We start from the raw sequence: 15273 nt of genomic DNA, 5'->3' as shown, positions 1-15273 counted from the left end.
AAAACCCGGCACTTTAAACTTGGCACAGTTCTACATTGAACCCAGTGTATGCCCAGAAGAGGCAGTGCTTTAGTTGGACCCAGCTCACCCAATGTATATCTGTATAGATTGGGTGCTCTAGTGGGTTTTTTTTGGAGCTTTTATCTAATAACTGATTGACTCAGCTTGAGATAAAAGCTCCAAAAAGCCCTGCTGAAGCGCCTGTTCTATACAGACGCTGCAGAGCCAGGTCGAAGTAATGTGCTGCTTCTTCCAGTAAAGTATGGTTTTGAGTTTGTTTTTTTTTAACATCTGCAAGCAGCCAGGATTTCAGGGTTTAAGGAATATACCAGCTTTTGTTCTAAGATTTGGCATTGCTAGTAATGATTCTTGGGGGAAGGATGCTTTTGTAATAAAGAAACTGAACTGGAAGTTGGAAGATATGTGTCCCCTTTCCCCTCACCTGCTTTCCCTGCCCCCTTAATGAAACTTCAGTTGTGACCATGGGGGTGAGTCTGTGCTTCAGTTTCCCATTGGTAACATGGGAATAGAATATACCTCCCTTGTGGAAGGGTTGTGAGGATCAGTTCATGAGGGTCAGACTGCTCCTGGAACTGCTGTGCTCAAGCATGGGAGCCACAGCCTCCTGCTTCTTTTCCTTGGTGCTGTGGTCAGCAACATTTTCTGCTGGTGGGCTCAGTTTGGGTCCAAGGCAAGCTGGCACTAAGATCCATCTGCTGCCACTTTTCCCCACTGCCCAGCATAGATGAAGATGCCTGATGCCCATTGGCCCAACCACTGTTGCACTTAGAAAGTGGGTTTTTAAACCTAGTGCCCCAAGAATTGACACTCCACCTGGTTCATCAATAGCAGAAAGGCTTTAATAACAATACCACAAGCAAGCTATAAAACTAAATGACAGAAAAAGACTCCTTCCCAGTGAAATGAACTACACCACAAAGTCCTATTACATATTTAGCTGTAGTAGTGTTTTCTCACCAATGCAGGCAGAGGAAGCTGGTTCAGTCTTGCAGCCGTTACTGAACAGGATCTGTTGCCGGTTAAGTTGGGCACGATATTGCAGTGATCTCTCTCTGTTTCTTCTGGAGCGCGCACCTTGCTGGCAAATTTGCTTAGTTCTTATACAGTTTAATTGTGTAGCTTCAAAGCATTTTCCCTTGATAGCTGGTTGATTAGAATCCAGACAAAACAGAGAGGAAAAGGGTGACCATCATATTACAATTGTTAAATTGCCTAGCTCCTGTTTTTGTATTTGTCTAGGTGTGAAAATTGTGTTTCTCTGCAGCCCCTTTGCAATAGCTTGTACCGGTGATGGTCTTTTTACAAACCTCTAGGCATACATTGAATGATTGAGACATTTGTAAAACCTTTGACATTGGATGCCTGTGTTTGAGAAATGTGAGCAAGGTGCATTTGTTATGGATAGGGCATCTTTCCTGTACTGTTTACAAGTTTCTCTTGAAATGCATCTTTAGTCTTTTGTCTTCTTTAGTTGCTAGGTCAGTTGAAGTACGTACATAGTTTCCTTGCCTTCACTGGCTCAGCCTTTTTCTTTTGCTTTCTTAGGTACACACACATGATGAGCGTGTTGGGTCTCTGTTAACAGTTTTCTTCATTTGACATAATTTAGCATAGAGAATATAAAACCAATTGGGGTTGCTCTATTTTGTATGGTCCCAGCTGTCACCTTGCTTTTTTTGCGCAAGATGCACTGTATTTCAAGTTGGTCATAAAGATTTTATATGTAGGCCTGGCTGAGCTGTTACTGTTTTCACCATCATCACTGCTTGCCCGTGACTTGGGCAAAGCCCCCCCTGCAACCTAACATTGTCTGAGCAGTGGCAGGGTCTGGGCCTAACTGATCATCTAGAACAGTGATTTTGAACTGGGATGCTGTGAGACTGTGTGAAGGCTGCCATGGCGTCTGGCCCTGCACAAGATAGAAAGTGGTCACTTCTCCCCACACTGTTCAACTTGGGCCTCTCCCAGTACATCCCATGGACAAGCAGTGCCCCTAGCACACCATTCCCCAGGGCCACTCCCATCAGCTCTAGGAGCCAGGTAGGAGTGGAGGAAGGTGCCAAGTATAGGTCTTGTGTCAATCATCCCTGTGCTCAGAGTGATGTGCTCTGCCATGGATGGGCAGGCAGATATAGGGCTGTGTTTTTCCACCTAGCTTGTTCTTCCACTCATTTGATGCTCCCAGAGCTCGTGGGAGTGCTGCAGGAACAAATGACTCCAGGCTCCGGCATTCAAGTCCAAGGAGGACCAGCTGTAGCATTGTGTTTGTTTTGAATAGAGGCCTCTATCCAGCATGACAGACTGGGGACAGGGAGGGGGCAGGTGGCAGAAAAAGCAGGGCATGGCAAGCTCCTGACCCTGCCGCCTTCACCTGGCCCCAGCCTCTGCACCTCCAGTGGCTGATGTCATACTCTTCTGCCTTCTATAGGGACGGGGGTCTTAATGACCCACCCTCAAGCTCTCCAGTCTGTCCTGTTGAGTGGCTCCTGCCAGCACTGAGCACTGATATCAACCCCTTTCATATTCTCAGTGGTGCCCTGCCTGCTGCTGCCCATCCTGCCACCCTGTGAGATTCTTTTAAGGGTGCCATGGGGTGCAAGAAGGTACGGACTATAAGAAGTAAATCAGTTTTTAAATGGGGTGCTTCTAAATTCCAAAAAGTTATGGAGGGGTTGCAGGTGCTGTGGGTGTAACAAGGCTGAAAAACACTGAACTAGAGAGCAATGAAAAAAGACCTTAAAAATTACTTTGTCCATAATAATGAGCCCCTCTAACAGACCTAGGGGAAGGGGACAGTGCCCTTAGTGGTGCTCTTGTATCTTATCCTTGATGTGTTCCTTACCCCTAAAATACCCCCCACATGTTTCCCCCCATTTCATCCTTAAAAGAGGAGAAGAAAATATTTTACATGATTTAATATTGTATTGGCATGTTTATCCTTCTTCCGAGACCATTAGTAACTCACCTACCTCTCACCCTTTATTAAAATGGGATTAAATACACATGGAATAATTATCTAGTTGGGTGTTCTTTTGTAAGAAGACTCTTGGAAACAAGTTGCAGGCATGAAGTCATTTATCCCTTACTTTGAATTGTGCTAAAATCTAAATGCTTTAGCAGCCAGTAGAGATTTACATTTTTAATTTAAGCTTTCTTTATCTTTTTAGGAGTTTCTTTAAGGCCTTTTCACTAATCGGAGAAACTCAGGAAAGAGAGAGAGTTTTAATCCACTTTTCCAACAGATATTATCAGTGTAACCCCAATACTATTTCAACTCAAGGTAATTTTTACTTCCGCTCACTATAAGGCCATGTGCATTCCTTCTTCTTGAGAATAACTATGTGTTAAAAACATAACAAAGAATGTGTGTGAAAATATACTGGTTGTAGAAGAGGGTGAGAAGCTTGACGATGGTGAGGATGCAAATTCTCTTATTTTTTATTCAGGAAACCTAAGCTGCCTCCTGCATATGCCAAGCATTGAATTAGATCCTTTAGCATGCACATAGTCCTGTGTACTTCAGTTTGGCTACCTGCATGCTGGTTGTTTTAGGTGCCTAAGTGCCTTTTTGAATAGAGGTCCCTATCCAGCATGTCAGAACCACTAGCTATCATATGTGAAAGACTGAGCAGGCAGTCTGCGCAGATTGGCATAAACTATGCCAATCCCTGCAAGTTGTGGGGGTGAATTTTGGGCACAGTATTCAGACCCTGGAATGATTTCATTTAGGCTGGCTAGCATCAGCTAACAATCAACTTTCTAACATTTTCAGTCAATTTTGAAATTGGAGGGAAAACAAACAAACAAAACCCAGGGAAGAACAGGGAGGAGAGAAGAAGACCATGCTTGATGACAGTGTCAGGAATCTGGTCTGGAAGTTAAAGAAGGGTTATGCAAGGATTTAAAGTAAATGTTCTTGGGACCATAAGGCTCAAAGGGACCTCAAGTCCGTCGTCTAATCCAACACTTGGCACAGATGCAGGATTTGGTAGTCTTAAACCATCCCATACAGATGCTACCCTGACTTTGAAAAACTCTAGTGAGGGAGATTCTTAGGCAGCTTATTCCATTGTCCTGCTGTCTACAGTTAGGAAGCTTTTCCTGAGATGCAGTTTAAATCTGCTTTGCTGTAACATTCAGCTGACTTGGCACTAAATTCATTTTTATCCTGAGAAGAGGGTGAGCGTTAAATTAAAAAAGGTATCGTTTTAGTCAAAACTAAAGGCTTTGATTGGTCCTTAAGGATCGGGCCTACTTAAAGGGTAACAGGTAACCCTTGTACTCTGTGATGGTGACCGGGGGAGTTGTCCCTCAAAATGATTGTTCCTTTCTTACTTAGTGGGAGCACCTACATGAGATGTTCACTGTAGGGGTGCACTGATAGAGATTTTGGGGGCTGATACCGATAGCCGATTTTTAAGGAGGCATATTGGCCAATACTGACCTGATTTCTGACAGACCTGTGTGCAGCTGGTAAGTCTGCTGTGGTGGATGGTGGGGGGGGGAGGGGGGAAAGGCATGGGGAAGGGGACAGATCAAGGTCCCTGCAGTGAGGAAGGGAGTGGGGCAGGGCCTGGAGCAGGTGCTGCTCAGCCAGGGCAGGGTGGGGAGGGGCAGGGCACGGGTTGGAGCTGAGGCTTGTCTGGGGGTCGCGGAGCAGTGGGGCAGCTGCTGCCACTGGGCGCACCCCGGGAGAGCAAGGGGTGGCGGGGAAGGTATGTGTCCTGGATGTGCATGGGAGGGGCTGCAGCTGAGGGCTGGGCCTGGGGCTGCGCTGGGCTCTTTCCAGTGCGTGGGGGCTGCACTTGGGGCTGCAGGTCCACACTTGGGGCTGTGCTCCCTGCACATTGGGGCTGTGCTTGTCGCAGGCAGGTGGCGGTGCTGGGATAGGGGTTATGGGGGTGCTCTGCAGCCAAATTTAGCTGTAGCCCCACCATAGCCCCCTCCCAGCACCACCACCACCCGCCCCGAGCGCACCCCCCAGGCGCTGCGAGCACAGCCCCAAGCGTGGCCCCGCAGCCCTGACCACAGCCTCCATGTGCTGGGAAGAGCCCGCAGCTGCAGCCCACCCCCCTCCCCGTGCAGATCTGGGGCACATGACCTTTCCGTCCATGACCTTTCCGGAGTGTGCGCAGCGGTGGGAGCCACCCTGCCCTGTGGCTCCGTCCCATATCCCGCCCTGCCCCGGCTTGGCAGCGCCTCCCCCAGCCCTTGCCCCACTCCTTCCCTCACTGCAAGGGCCTTGGTCTTCCCCCCCCACGTCCCTTCCTTCCCCCCTCCCCTTCTACCACAACAGACTTACCAGCTGCACACAGCTCTCCAAGGTGCTGGGCTGTGCTCCTCAATGCCTACATTCTGTCCTGTGGCTGCATGCATGCACGAACATTTTTCAACCAAATTATTGGGTACATCAAGCTGATTTTTCAATACAGTCAATTTTCTTTATATCAGTGCCGATCCATTATCGAACTGATGTATTGGTGCACCTCTAATTCACTGCGTGATTGATTAATTAACTGCAGTAAACATCTCAGCTTCTACATGTGCACCCCTGTTAGGACACACAAAACGAATAAACTCTGCAGCAGGGTAGTAAATATGAGTACTGCCCTGCTGTGGAGTTTTTTCATATGCAATAGTGCATGTGCGGATGCTTTCCCAGCTATCTGAGGCACAGGGTGCTTCAGTGCAAGGCTAGCCAGTAGGCAGCCCTCGCATTGAAGCACTCTTGTGCCTCAGTCAGCCTCTCCACAGCATGTGGAGCTCAGTCAGAGCAGCCCTGGGCTAGCAGGCTGACCCCCCTGGCAGCCTGGGTTTCTCCGACTGGGATCCACATGCTACACACGAATAAACTCTGGAGCAATATTCTCTGAAGTTTTTTGCTCTTGGGCAAATGTTCAAACAGCATGCTTGGGACCAGTAAGCTCTGGAGTTTATTCATGCTCATTAGTCACCCATGTAGACACAACTCCTTATTTTACCTGAGCACGGAAGAGTGATATTTGCTGTCCTCTTAAACATGTTTGACTTTGCTGGCTGGTACATCGAGGGTCAGGGCTGTCATGGCTTGGCCTACTCTTGGGTTATCTCCATCCCTTTTTAATCCCTTTCTCACCTCAGGTAGTACATGTAATTCAAACACCACTTGTGGACAAACTGATGATTTTCAAATAGTCTGTGACATGTTGTATGTTTTTTACTTGTGGGTTTTGTAGCTGTAGTGTGCAAGAGGGGCTGGAATAGACACTCATGTGAATTCTTTTGGGACCTGCTAAAAGATTTTGCTCTTGGTTGTTTAATTGGGCATGTCTTTAATGGCCCATTCACCTTAAAGGAATAAACAGATTCAGTTAGCCAGCAAGGGTCCCAGGATGGTCTGAGCTATCATTCAATACACAGCTCTGGGCAGCACAAGGCTGGGTATGATCTTTTTTATGTCTGTTTTGTCAGATGGAGTCCACTGCCTCACATGCGCGATGATGCTGCTTAACACGGACCTGCATGGCCATGTGAGTATGCGTGATAAGAATACGTTGTCAGAGTTGTGCTTTCAAGGAGGGAGATACCTCTGGTGCCTCATACCTTTCAAGCATATCTTGTTTTTCATGGCACTCCTCTTTCAGGACCAAGCTGACACTGGCTGCTATGCATGTGGCAGAGGGGGCCAAATTCTCAAGTACATTTGCATATTCTACGTTTCCTCCCTGGGGCATCTCAAAGCCCACAGCCCTGTCAAGCAAATCCAGCAGTGCACAGATGAGGAAAGGAGTTGTTCTTCTGAAGGACTCTAATGGCAGGCATGGCTCTCCTGTGAGCTGCAGGCAGAGATTGTGCTCATTCCCTTTACTGAGGCTGTGTGCAAATAGCATCGCATCCAGGAGGAGGAAACTGAAAGCTCTTCTCCTCTACATGCCCCTCTTTTAATAGGCTAGTCCTGCCAAAGGTCAGCAAGCCTATTCAGGACCAAAAGCTGCACTGTTCTTTGGCTTGTCCTCTCCACGCCATGAAAGCAGCTGGGGCAATAAATGAAAGAACATGCAGGTGTAGGGGATGACTGTTTGGGAAACAGCTGGTCAGGGCAGCCTGGGAAGCCACCCGGGAACAGAGCATGTTCAAGCAGCTGGTTGTGAGTTGAAAGCTGATTGAGGGATCTGATTGTAGGTATCAAAACACCTAGTAAGCTGGTAAGGGTGGCCAAAATTTGGAATGGGCTTCCAAGGGAGGTGGTGCTCTTCCCTACTTTGGGGTTCTTTAAGAGAAGGCTGGATAGGCATCTGGCTGGGGTCATCTGACCCCAGCATTCTTTCTTGCCTAGGCAGGGGGCCGGACTCAATCTGTTGAGGTCCCTTCCGACCCTAGCATCTATGAATCTAAGACAATGGATGTGTCCAGTCTCTGAGCATCATAGGAGCATGCATGTTCCAGTGATGTAACATCCCTGTTGCGTGTTCCTGTTATGAGACATGGCCGCTTTGAAATTTTACCTCTTTTCTCAACATTTTGGGAGTCTCCACTGTGCATCTAGGATCTGATTCTGCAACCCTAGCTGCAAGTGGAATTGCATTAACTCTCAGGAGCCTTGGTTTCCCTGTTTGAAAAAAGACAGCTACCAGAAACTGAATGTGCTTCCATAGAATACTCAACAGCCACCAGTCACTGCTGGGGCAGGTGCAGTCCCACTGAAGTTAACAGGAGCTTATGCTGCTGTCCTTCACAAAGCACCTCTTAGGTGCCTGTGGAAGGGGGTTGCTTTTGTTGGATGCACCCCAGAAAGATGCAAGAGTTGTAGTGTAAGGGCTTAATTCAGGGCTTTGTCAGACATTGGCCCATTTGGGGCAGAGCTCCCTGAGGAAAGCATAGCAGCATTTTGTTCTCAGGGGAGCTTTATTAAGTCTTCAAGGCCTACTTCCTGCCTCTGGGGGAATCTTATGCCCAGGCCACAGGCAGAAGGAACAGATCAGTCAGTCTCTTGTGCAAGGGAGGGCCAGACCCTTCACATTGGCATATAACAGGTAGGGGAGTGTGCCAGAGCTCTTCATAATCTAGTCATAAATATAATATAGCCCCCACCCACCTCATTCCCCCCCCCCCTTTTTTTTTTGGTTTGGTATCATTGTAGTCCTGGCCACTAGGTGGCAGGGGATGACTAGCATGCTCAGGAGGAGGCTGTGTTTCAGCAGGTCAGCCTGTCTTGCTATTGAAATTCACTCCTGGCCACAGCCTGTGCATCAAATGCTCCTCTCACCTTCAGAGGGGTGATGTGGCAGGAAGCAGAGATGCTGCAGCCTGGGCAACAGAAAAGGGATAAAGATTGTATGATATGATGCCTGTAGCAGGCACCCAGGGATCCCATCCTCTCCTGTGTTGCTCTGATGCAAGCTGCTTCATTTGTATTTGAGACTCTGCCAACAATGTAGGGAGACCTGCTTTTCTATGCCCCAAGCACCAGTTCCAATGGGTCTCTGAATGGGCAAAGGGGCTTGGGGCAGAGCTGTCCTTATTCTGCTGAGGAGTGCCTGGGGATGGGCCTCAGTGCGACTGTGAGAAACTTGGAGAAGTTACCACAAAGCTGCCAAAGGGATTTTGACATCCACCTCTTAAGAAATTTGATGGGGAAGAGTCTTAATCCCTAATGTGGCTTTGCAGATCTCAGCTGACAGGGTTAGATAAGGCAGCAAAGTTGTGAGCCCACTCTGCCCTCAGAAGGACCAAATTTTGATGTCCTCTCATGCTGAGCAGCAGCTCAGTCCTCAGCTGGATAGGATGTCCCACAGAGCAGTGCAGAGTGAGTATGGGAACCTACCCCAGCATGGATATTATCACACTGGTCCTGTTTAGCTAGAGATCCTATTTCTGCCTTTCTGTTACTGCCAAAACAAAGTGGTTTCCATTTCTCTGCTGGCTGCCTTACCCTGCAGATGCGGGTACAGAATAGCTGTTGCAGGAGCTAACAAAATGCATCACACACATTTCTCTTGTTCTCTAATCCCTTGGATGTCTTGTAATATGTATTTGTTTTTGCTTTGCATTTTCTGCCTAGGTGGTAAGTTTGGTGTTTCTAATTTTGAATGCAGCCTCTTCTGCATTTACGATGATTGCCTGTTTTTCTACTTATAGTATGGTTCTCTAACCTGTTAGCATGACTCTGCTATGCAGTCCAGCCTACTAAGGTAGCAAATTAATGACTCCTGGGGCTTGTCTACACCAAAGTTGCTCCTGATTAACTGTTTTGAAATAATTTCAGGCATGCATACTCTCATTCCTTCAATTTTGCACCCTGTTAACCATCAAGTGTAGACAAGCTCTTATCCAACCAATCCTTTTTCTTCCACCCTGCCTTGTAGCCTCTCATACCCTCCTTGTCCTGAAGTCATTGCCATGGGTCGGGGAAGAGTGTGTACAAGAGGGAACATCATGACATGAGCTGCTGTCCTCACCAAGTAGGGGCAGGAAGTATAACTTTAGGGTCTGACTATCAAGCAGGAGCCTAAATCTGACCTCTAACACCACACTGGTGTTTTTGAAGCTGAACAGCACCAGAGTGGAGGGTTGCAGCCAGCTGGTTCTGGTCATACTCAGGTCTGATCCAAGGAGAGGTGTGCGATTTGCATCACTTGCAGGGTAGTCCCAGGGGGGCATTGTTGGTCAGAGGTGTTCCCTTCTTCCTCATTTTCTCTTGGCTCTGGGGTAGATGGTTAGCAGTTAACTGCTGGCCTACAGCAGTAGCAGGCTTCAGCATTGCCTGACCTGTTGTCGGGGTAGATTTGGGTCTGAGCCTGCCTTCTTCCTTTTCTCCCTCCTGAGCCATGGACTTTTAAAGGACATGCAGTTCAAAGACCGTAAACTACCACAAGTCCCATAACAGATCAAGTGCTCTCCATCTCTGTGTTTGCTGCAGTTATCTTGGGCTCTTCTGTGGGTGTTTCCCCTAACTGAGTTGCTGTCTCTACACAGCAGCACCACATACAGCACCACAGGCTTTGTGTTGCTGTATGCTCTGCCCAGCTGGCATGACTGGAGTGTAGGCTGGAAGCTGAGGTACTCACTCGGGCTGGTAGTCTACCTGCTTTGCAGTGAGGGTGCAGACTAAATTATAGTAGTGCTGCTGGCTCTCCAGCGCTTTTCTGCAAGCCCTCTGTGCACCCAGGACAACAGAAGAATTCTCCTGCAGGTCACTGGGAAGGAGTCCTGGAGCAGCTGGCTTACTGCAGCCCACAGAGCCAAGGAGCGTCACAGTCTCACACAAGGGTGAATGTAGCCTTAGTGAGGACATGGTAATTTGGGCAGGGCTGTGGTGTGTGATTTCTCATACCCAAGCCGGGCTAACCAGGGTACTCAGACCAAGGTGTGATCACTTGCGCTAACTCAGCAGTGAAGGAATACCTTTGCTGTAGGGCAGGCTTTTGCAGACCTATCTCCAGTTTTCTGTGGGACCCAGAACTGGCTTCACCAGCTTCCTCCCTGTGCTCTATTTGTGTCCTCCCATGTTACATGTCTTTTCATGTGTGGAGCTTCCCCAGCCTGGTTGCTGAGAGAAGTAAGTGCATTCCCTCTTGCAGCTCTCCTTTCTCAGAGGCTTCTGGCTGCCATGTGTGGGGGACTTTCCCGCTCTTCCACCCTTCTGCCAGCTTCCTGCTTGCCCAAGTAGCTGCATTTCGCTACTCTGCCCTTCGCTAGGCTGGCTGCCTTTGGATTCCTCCTCCAGAGCGAAGGCCTCCAGATCTACCTCTCCTGCTGTCTAGAGCTTTCCTGAGGTGAACCAGAGTGAAATTCACACTAGGTTCATTGCTGCCCTCAGGAATCTGAGCTGTAGCCACAAAAGTTGACAATAAATAAGTCAACTTTCACTCTCCAGAGAGCCAGTGGAGGCTCTTAAGTAGCAGCAGAAGCTGTGGAGCAGTCTGCCTGCCAGCCCAGTGTGGGGAGAGCTCTCTGTGTCTGTTATACTGTGGCCATGCTTGGAAGATTGATCTTGGCTACCATCAGGGCTAGAAAACTAATATGATTTGTAAATGAATAATTAGGTTCTGGTGGCATTCCCCTGGGAAAAGATCTATTTGCCATTTTTATGTGGTAGTGGTGCGTGTGTGGTTTTTTTTTTTCTTTTCAAGCCCTGATTGTACTTTTCTTCAAATTTGGTCAGTGCCTAGGCAAGCAAATATTGAAGTTCCTCAGTTGCTTTGCATGTGCCAGCTGGTAAAAGAAAACTAGATAACCTCTCCCCCCACCAGCCAGCATTCTCACATAAAGTTGCATTTATCTTCTGCAGCAATCTGTAGGTAGTGCTGACATTAAGCATCCGTGTCCATTAGTCATTTCATAATGATGAGCTCATTTGGAATTTTTCTGGTCTTTGTTCTGGTGTTGCCAAGTTCTCGCTTATTTCTTTGGTTTTTGGGGAAGGGATAAAATGATAATGCACATCACACACACACTCTTCCCTGCAAACCCATGCTTCTTTCACAGTGTGCCACCCTTCAAACTTGTTCTGCCATAATTAAAAGCAGTTTATTCAAAAACCAGGCTGAAATCCACAAGGCCTATATCACTGCCCTGCTTCATGCTGCAGCTTATGTTCTGAATGAAGTAGGCACCATGCAGAGAAAATATTAGGACCTGATCTTTGAGGCTTATCTCAGCAGAGTTGGTGGAGGGGGAAAGGGAGGAGGGGACAGTTGGAGCAGAATTGCTTGCATCACTTGCACTCGCTCTCAATTGACATCTGATCTTGAGGTTCAATATACAGTAGCCTCAGAGGTACAGTTGGAAGCAGATCCAGACCTCTCTCTACCCAGCTGCTCAACAAAAGGGCCATTCCACGTGCCAGGACCCAGCTGGGTGTAGCTTGTGCCAGACCATTCAAGTCTGCTTTGCTCACACCTAAGCCTAGGACTGACCCTGGAAATCTTCATCCTGGGACATGAAAGTTTGAGATGGGTATAAGCAGGGATAGGTTCCTTTAGAATGGAAATGTCACTGTGTCCTCTACTATGAGAACTGCCCTGCTGCCCATGTGCAGTGACTTACGTGGGGTACCCATGCCAGGAGTGCAGCAATGCTTTCCCTTAGGAGCAAGACAATTGCTACTGAAGGCAAGGGTTACGGGTGCCATGGTGCGAGTAAAGCCTCCTTTCTCCATCCATATCTCCATTTATAAGCCTGGTATTTGCTTCCAGACTGCTGCTTTAGCACCAGGGCCCAGCATTCTTTGAAGTCAGACCTTAAAGTTCTTTGGAAAGGTCTAGAGATCAGTGGATGAAAAAGAGCACTGTGCAGATGCTAGGAGCCATTACCACCATCCTCATCCTCCTCCTCTCCATCATCTCAGGCATTTGATAGCCACTGTTTTTCTTTTTTTTTAAGGGGGTTTGGGCTGTGAATGCACCTTTCTTCTGTCTGTCATAGCTGTGACCGCACAGGCACGCTTGCATAGGAAGTTCATGCAATTCTATGAATGCTTGGGCTTGAAACAAAGCAAGGAAATGAAATCCACTCTGGCCTGGTTTGCTGAGATTGAATTGTTCTTGAAAAGCATCATGCAGTAGGCTCGGTTGTTTATGGAATGTATCTTTTGGCCCCTTTCAGAACATTGGGAAGAAGATGACCTGTCAAGAATTCATCGCCAACCTTCAGGGCATGAATGATGGAAAGGACTTTCCCAAGGGGTTGCTGAAGGTAAGGGATTTTATTAATGCCTGCCCATGTAGAATATAAGGCTTAGTTTTGCCCCTACTGGCTAAGTTGCAGACAACACAGGCCAAGTGATTAGTGAAGGTCTTTCCAATCTCAGAATCCTGTCTGTCACTCACGATTAGTGATGGGATAGCTCTTTCCTCTCAAAGTACCCAAACATTTTCCTTCTGCAAAATCCATTCCATAGGAATCCTAATGAGAGTCTTTCAGTGCAGAAAGGTAAGTGCCTGCATTGGTCTCTGTATGTTAGGAGCTGTAGCTTCTTTATAACTGACAGTGAGGTTGTGGTACACTAGTGTTCTGTGATGATAATTGCAGGCAGAATGTCTGACTGTTCTTGCTACTGAAAGTCGAAGGGCTGGCCCTAGATGGAATATTTAAATACAGATTTTTTCCCATGCAGTTCCATTAGAGGTGCTTAGGGGTATTCGCACAAGAGTAGAAGATGTAATTTTAAATTACATAAAGCATGTTCTGGTATGGAGCTTCTTTTTCTTCCATTTGCTTGTTTAATTTATGCCCCTAGTTAAATCTGAATAACTGCAAAAGAGTCTAAGCAGGTTGAATCTCATTTCATTTATCAATGAGAATGGGAACGCTTCCTTTCCTTTGTCTGTGTGCTGGCAGAAAGCATCAAGCTGTTTGAATGATGATGAGAAGGCTTGCTCTAGAGCTTATGAAATGTTTGGCAGGGGGCAAATAAAAGAATCTTGTACTAGGGTCTGATTCAAAGCCTGTTGAATCAGTGGAAAGACTCCAATGATCTTCAGTCGACCTTGGATCCGGCCTGACAGAAATGTTGAGTGCACTACCTAGTTAAGGTCTGAGGCCCTTTTCTCCGGTCACGTGGTAGAGACTTGGTATTGGCTCCTTCTGGCTTTGTGTAGCCCTCTCCTCACTCTCCCCCTTCCTTTTTTGTTTTAAACCTAACCTGAGTTATTTTCAGCTGGAACATCGCCAAAAGAATGTTTCCAAGGAAGCTGATTTCACATGCTGTTGAGAGGAGCAGTGGGATTCCTTTGCAGACTAATTAGAGGTCCTCCTTGACCAAACTGGTCTCTAGGGTTGCACTGAAATAGCACACTTAATGTGAGAGAGGAAGGTTCCTGTTGTGCTCACCTGCTCTGTTTTCTGCTCATAGAACAGCAAAAATAATAGGTTGAGCTAGTTTTTGGCCTACACCACTGATCTTCAGCACTAATCTTCAAACTCCTTTCATTGGGTAGCCATGAAGCTGGAACAGTGGACTTTGTGGGCAGCCCAGCTCAGCACAAGGAATGTCATGGAGCCAGCTCGGGTATGTTTTGGGGACTAGAGCTGGTGGGTCAGAAGGCATTGCACTCCTGCATTTCCTGCCACTGCCCCCACTCCCTTTCATAGGAACGTAGGACTGGAAGGAAACTTCCAGGCCATTAAGGTGGTTCAGACAGCCATGTAAAAAAAAATTTGCCCCAAGGGTCCACAAGAATGTTACTCTAGTCCCTCTTGCAAACCCCTATGACAATAGAAATAAATCACTTCACAGCATGTCACAGGAAGAGAGAAGGAGAAACACAAGTGCAGCAGTGTCTTTTATGTGCTTTGACTTGTGTTGGAGGCCCTGGGTTGAGCGGTGTGTGTAACGGATGGGCAGAAAGATGGCGTAGGGCCACTATTACCCCTCATGCTCTCCTGAGACCCTACCCTGGCTCAGATGGGGATTTAACTCATGTCATTTTTGTGTCTTAATGAATCTGACTGGTGGTAGCGTTGCTGTTAAGATAACCAAATCTGCAGCTGTCAGCTTAACACTTAGAAGCACTGTGTGCACCGGCTCTGATGCAGCAAGATGTTTTGTTTCACTCTTGCAATGACTGCTCTGCACTGCTCTCAATCTCTCTCGGTTAAAAGCAGATTTTGTGTCCCACCGAGAACCCCGAAACACTTCCTCCCCACCTTGCTTTCTCCTGCCTCCGTTCTTCCTTGATGTTTTTATTCTGGTAGAGATGTGCCATCACCACAAGGTGGAGCAATGCCACAGCTCTCTGGCAACCATGACTGGGTTTTCACACACCAGACGCCCACCTCTTATTAATGCAGCAGGGGTCAGGGAAGGAATTGGGCTTCTCTGAGTCACGATTCTCTGCTCTCCTTGTGACATTGAACTCAGTGATTCTTCTTACATGGGCTGTATTTGTAGGCACAATCAAGCCCTGAATCAATGGTTAGTAGAAGACAGGCTTAAAGGAAAAAGAAAATTAAAGTCTTGAGAAACATCCATCCAGGACTCTAGGAAGCTGTCCCTTACATAGACTGAAAAATGGGGTCTGAAATGGCTTGGCAAGATCCACAGATTGAGACACTGTTAGAGTTACAAATCTTGCATTTCCACCAGGTGTCTGGAATGGCCGAGGTGCAAGTAGAAATCGCATCTTGCTTTTGAATATGCTTGGTCAAGCCCCAGTACAGCAGAGAGCAGAATGTGGGCCAGCCTGTTTATTTTTGTCTGTGTTGCAAAGAGCAGTCTTTGGTTTGCAGACCTCAGGTTTGCTGCTCTCTGGGTTGCATGGTTATACTCTT

At 47.4% G+C, this 15273-nt stretch overlaps 1 protein-coding gene across 4 annotated transcripts in view; it reads left to right on the top strand.

Moving 5' to 3' along the window:
- The window catches only part of PSD3 (pleckstrin and Sec7 domain containing 3), a 178920-nt gene that overhangs the window by 83445 nt on the left and 80202 nt on the right, over positions 1 to 15273 (top strand). For all 4 annotated transcript variants that reach the window (XM_019490691.2, XM_014596132.3, XM_059724583.1 and 1 more), the window contains 3 exons: positions 3189 to 3301; positions 6472 to 6530; positions 12607 to 12696. In XM_019490691.2, the coding sequence (XP_019346236.2) occupies positions 3189 to 3301; positions 6472 to 6530; positions 12607 to 12696 (262 nt within the window). The remainder of the gene's footprint in view (positions 1 to 3188; positions 3302 to 6471; positions 6531 to 12606; positions 12697 to 15273) is intronic.

This window comes from Alligator mississippiensis, chromosome 3 (genome assembly GCF_030867095.1).
Source record: "Alligator mississippiensis isolate rAllMis1 chromosome 3, rAllMis1, whole genome shotgun sequence".
NCBI classification, from domain to species: domain Eukaryota; kingdom Metazoa; phylum Chordata; order Crocodylia; family Alligatoridae; genus Alligator; species Alligator mississippiensis.
The sequence above is the reverse complement of the archived record's forward strand: the minus strand, read 5'-3'. Positions and strand labels throughout refer to the sequence as shown.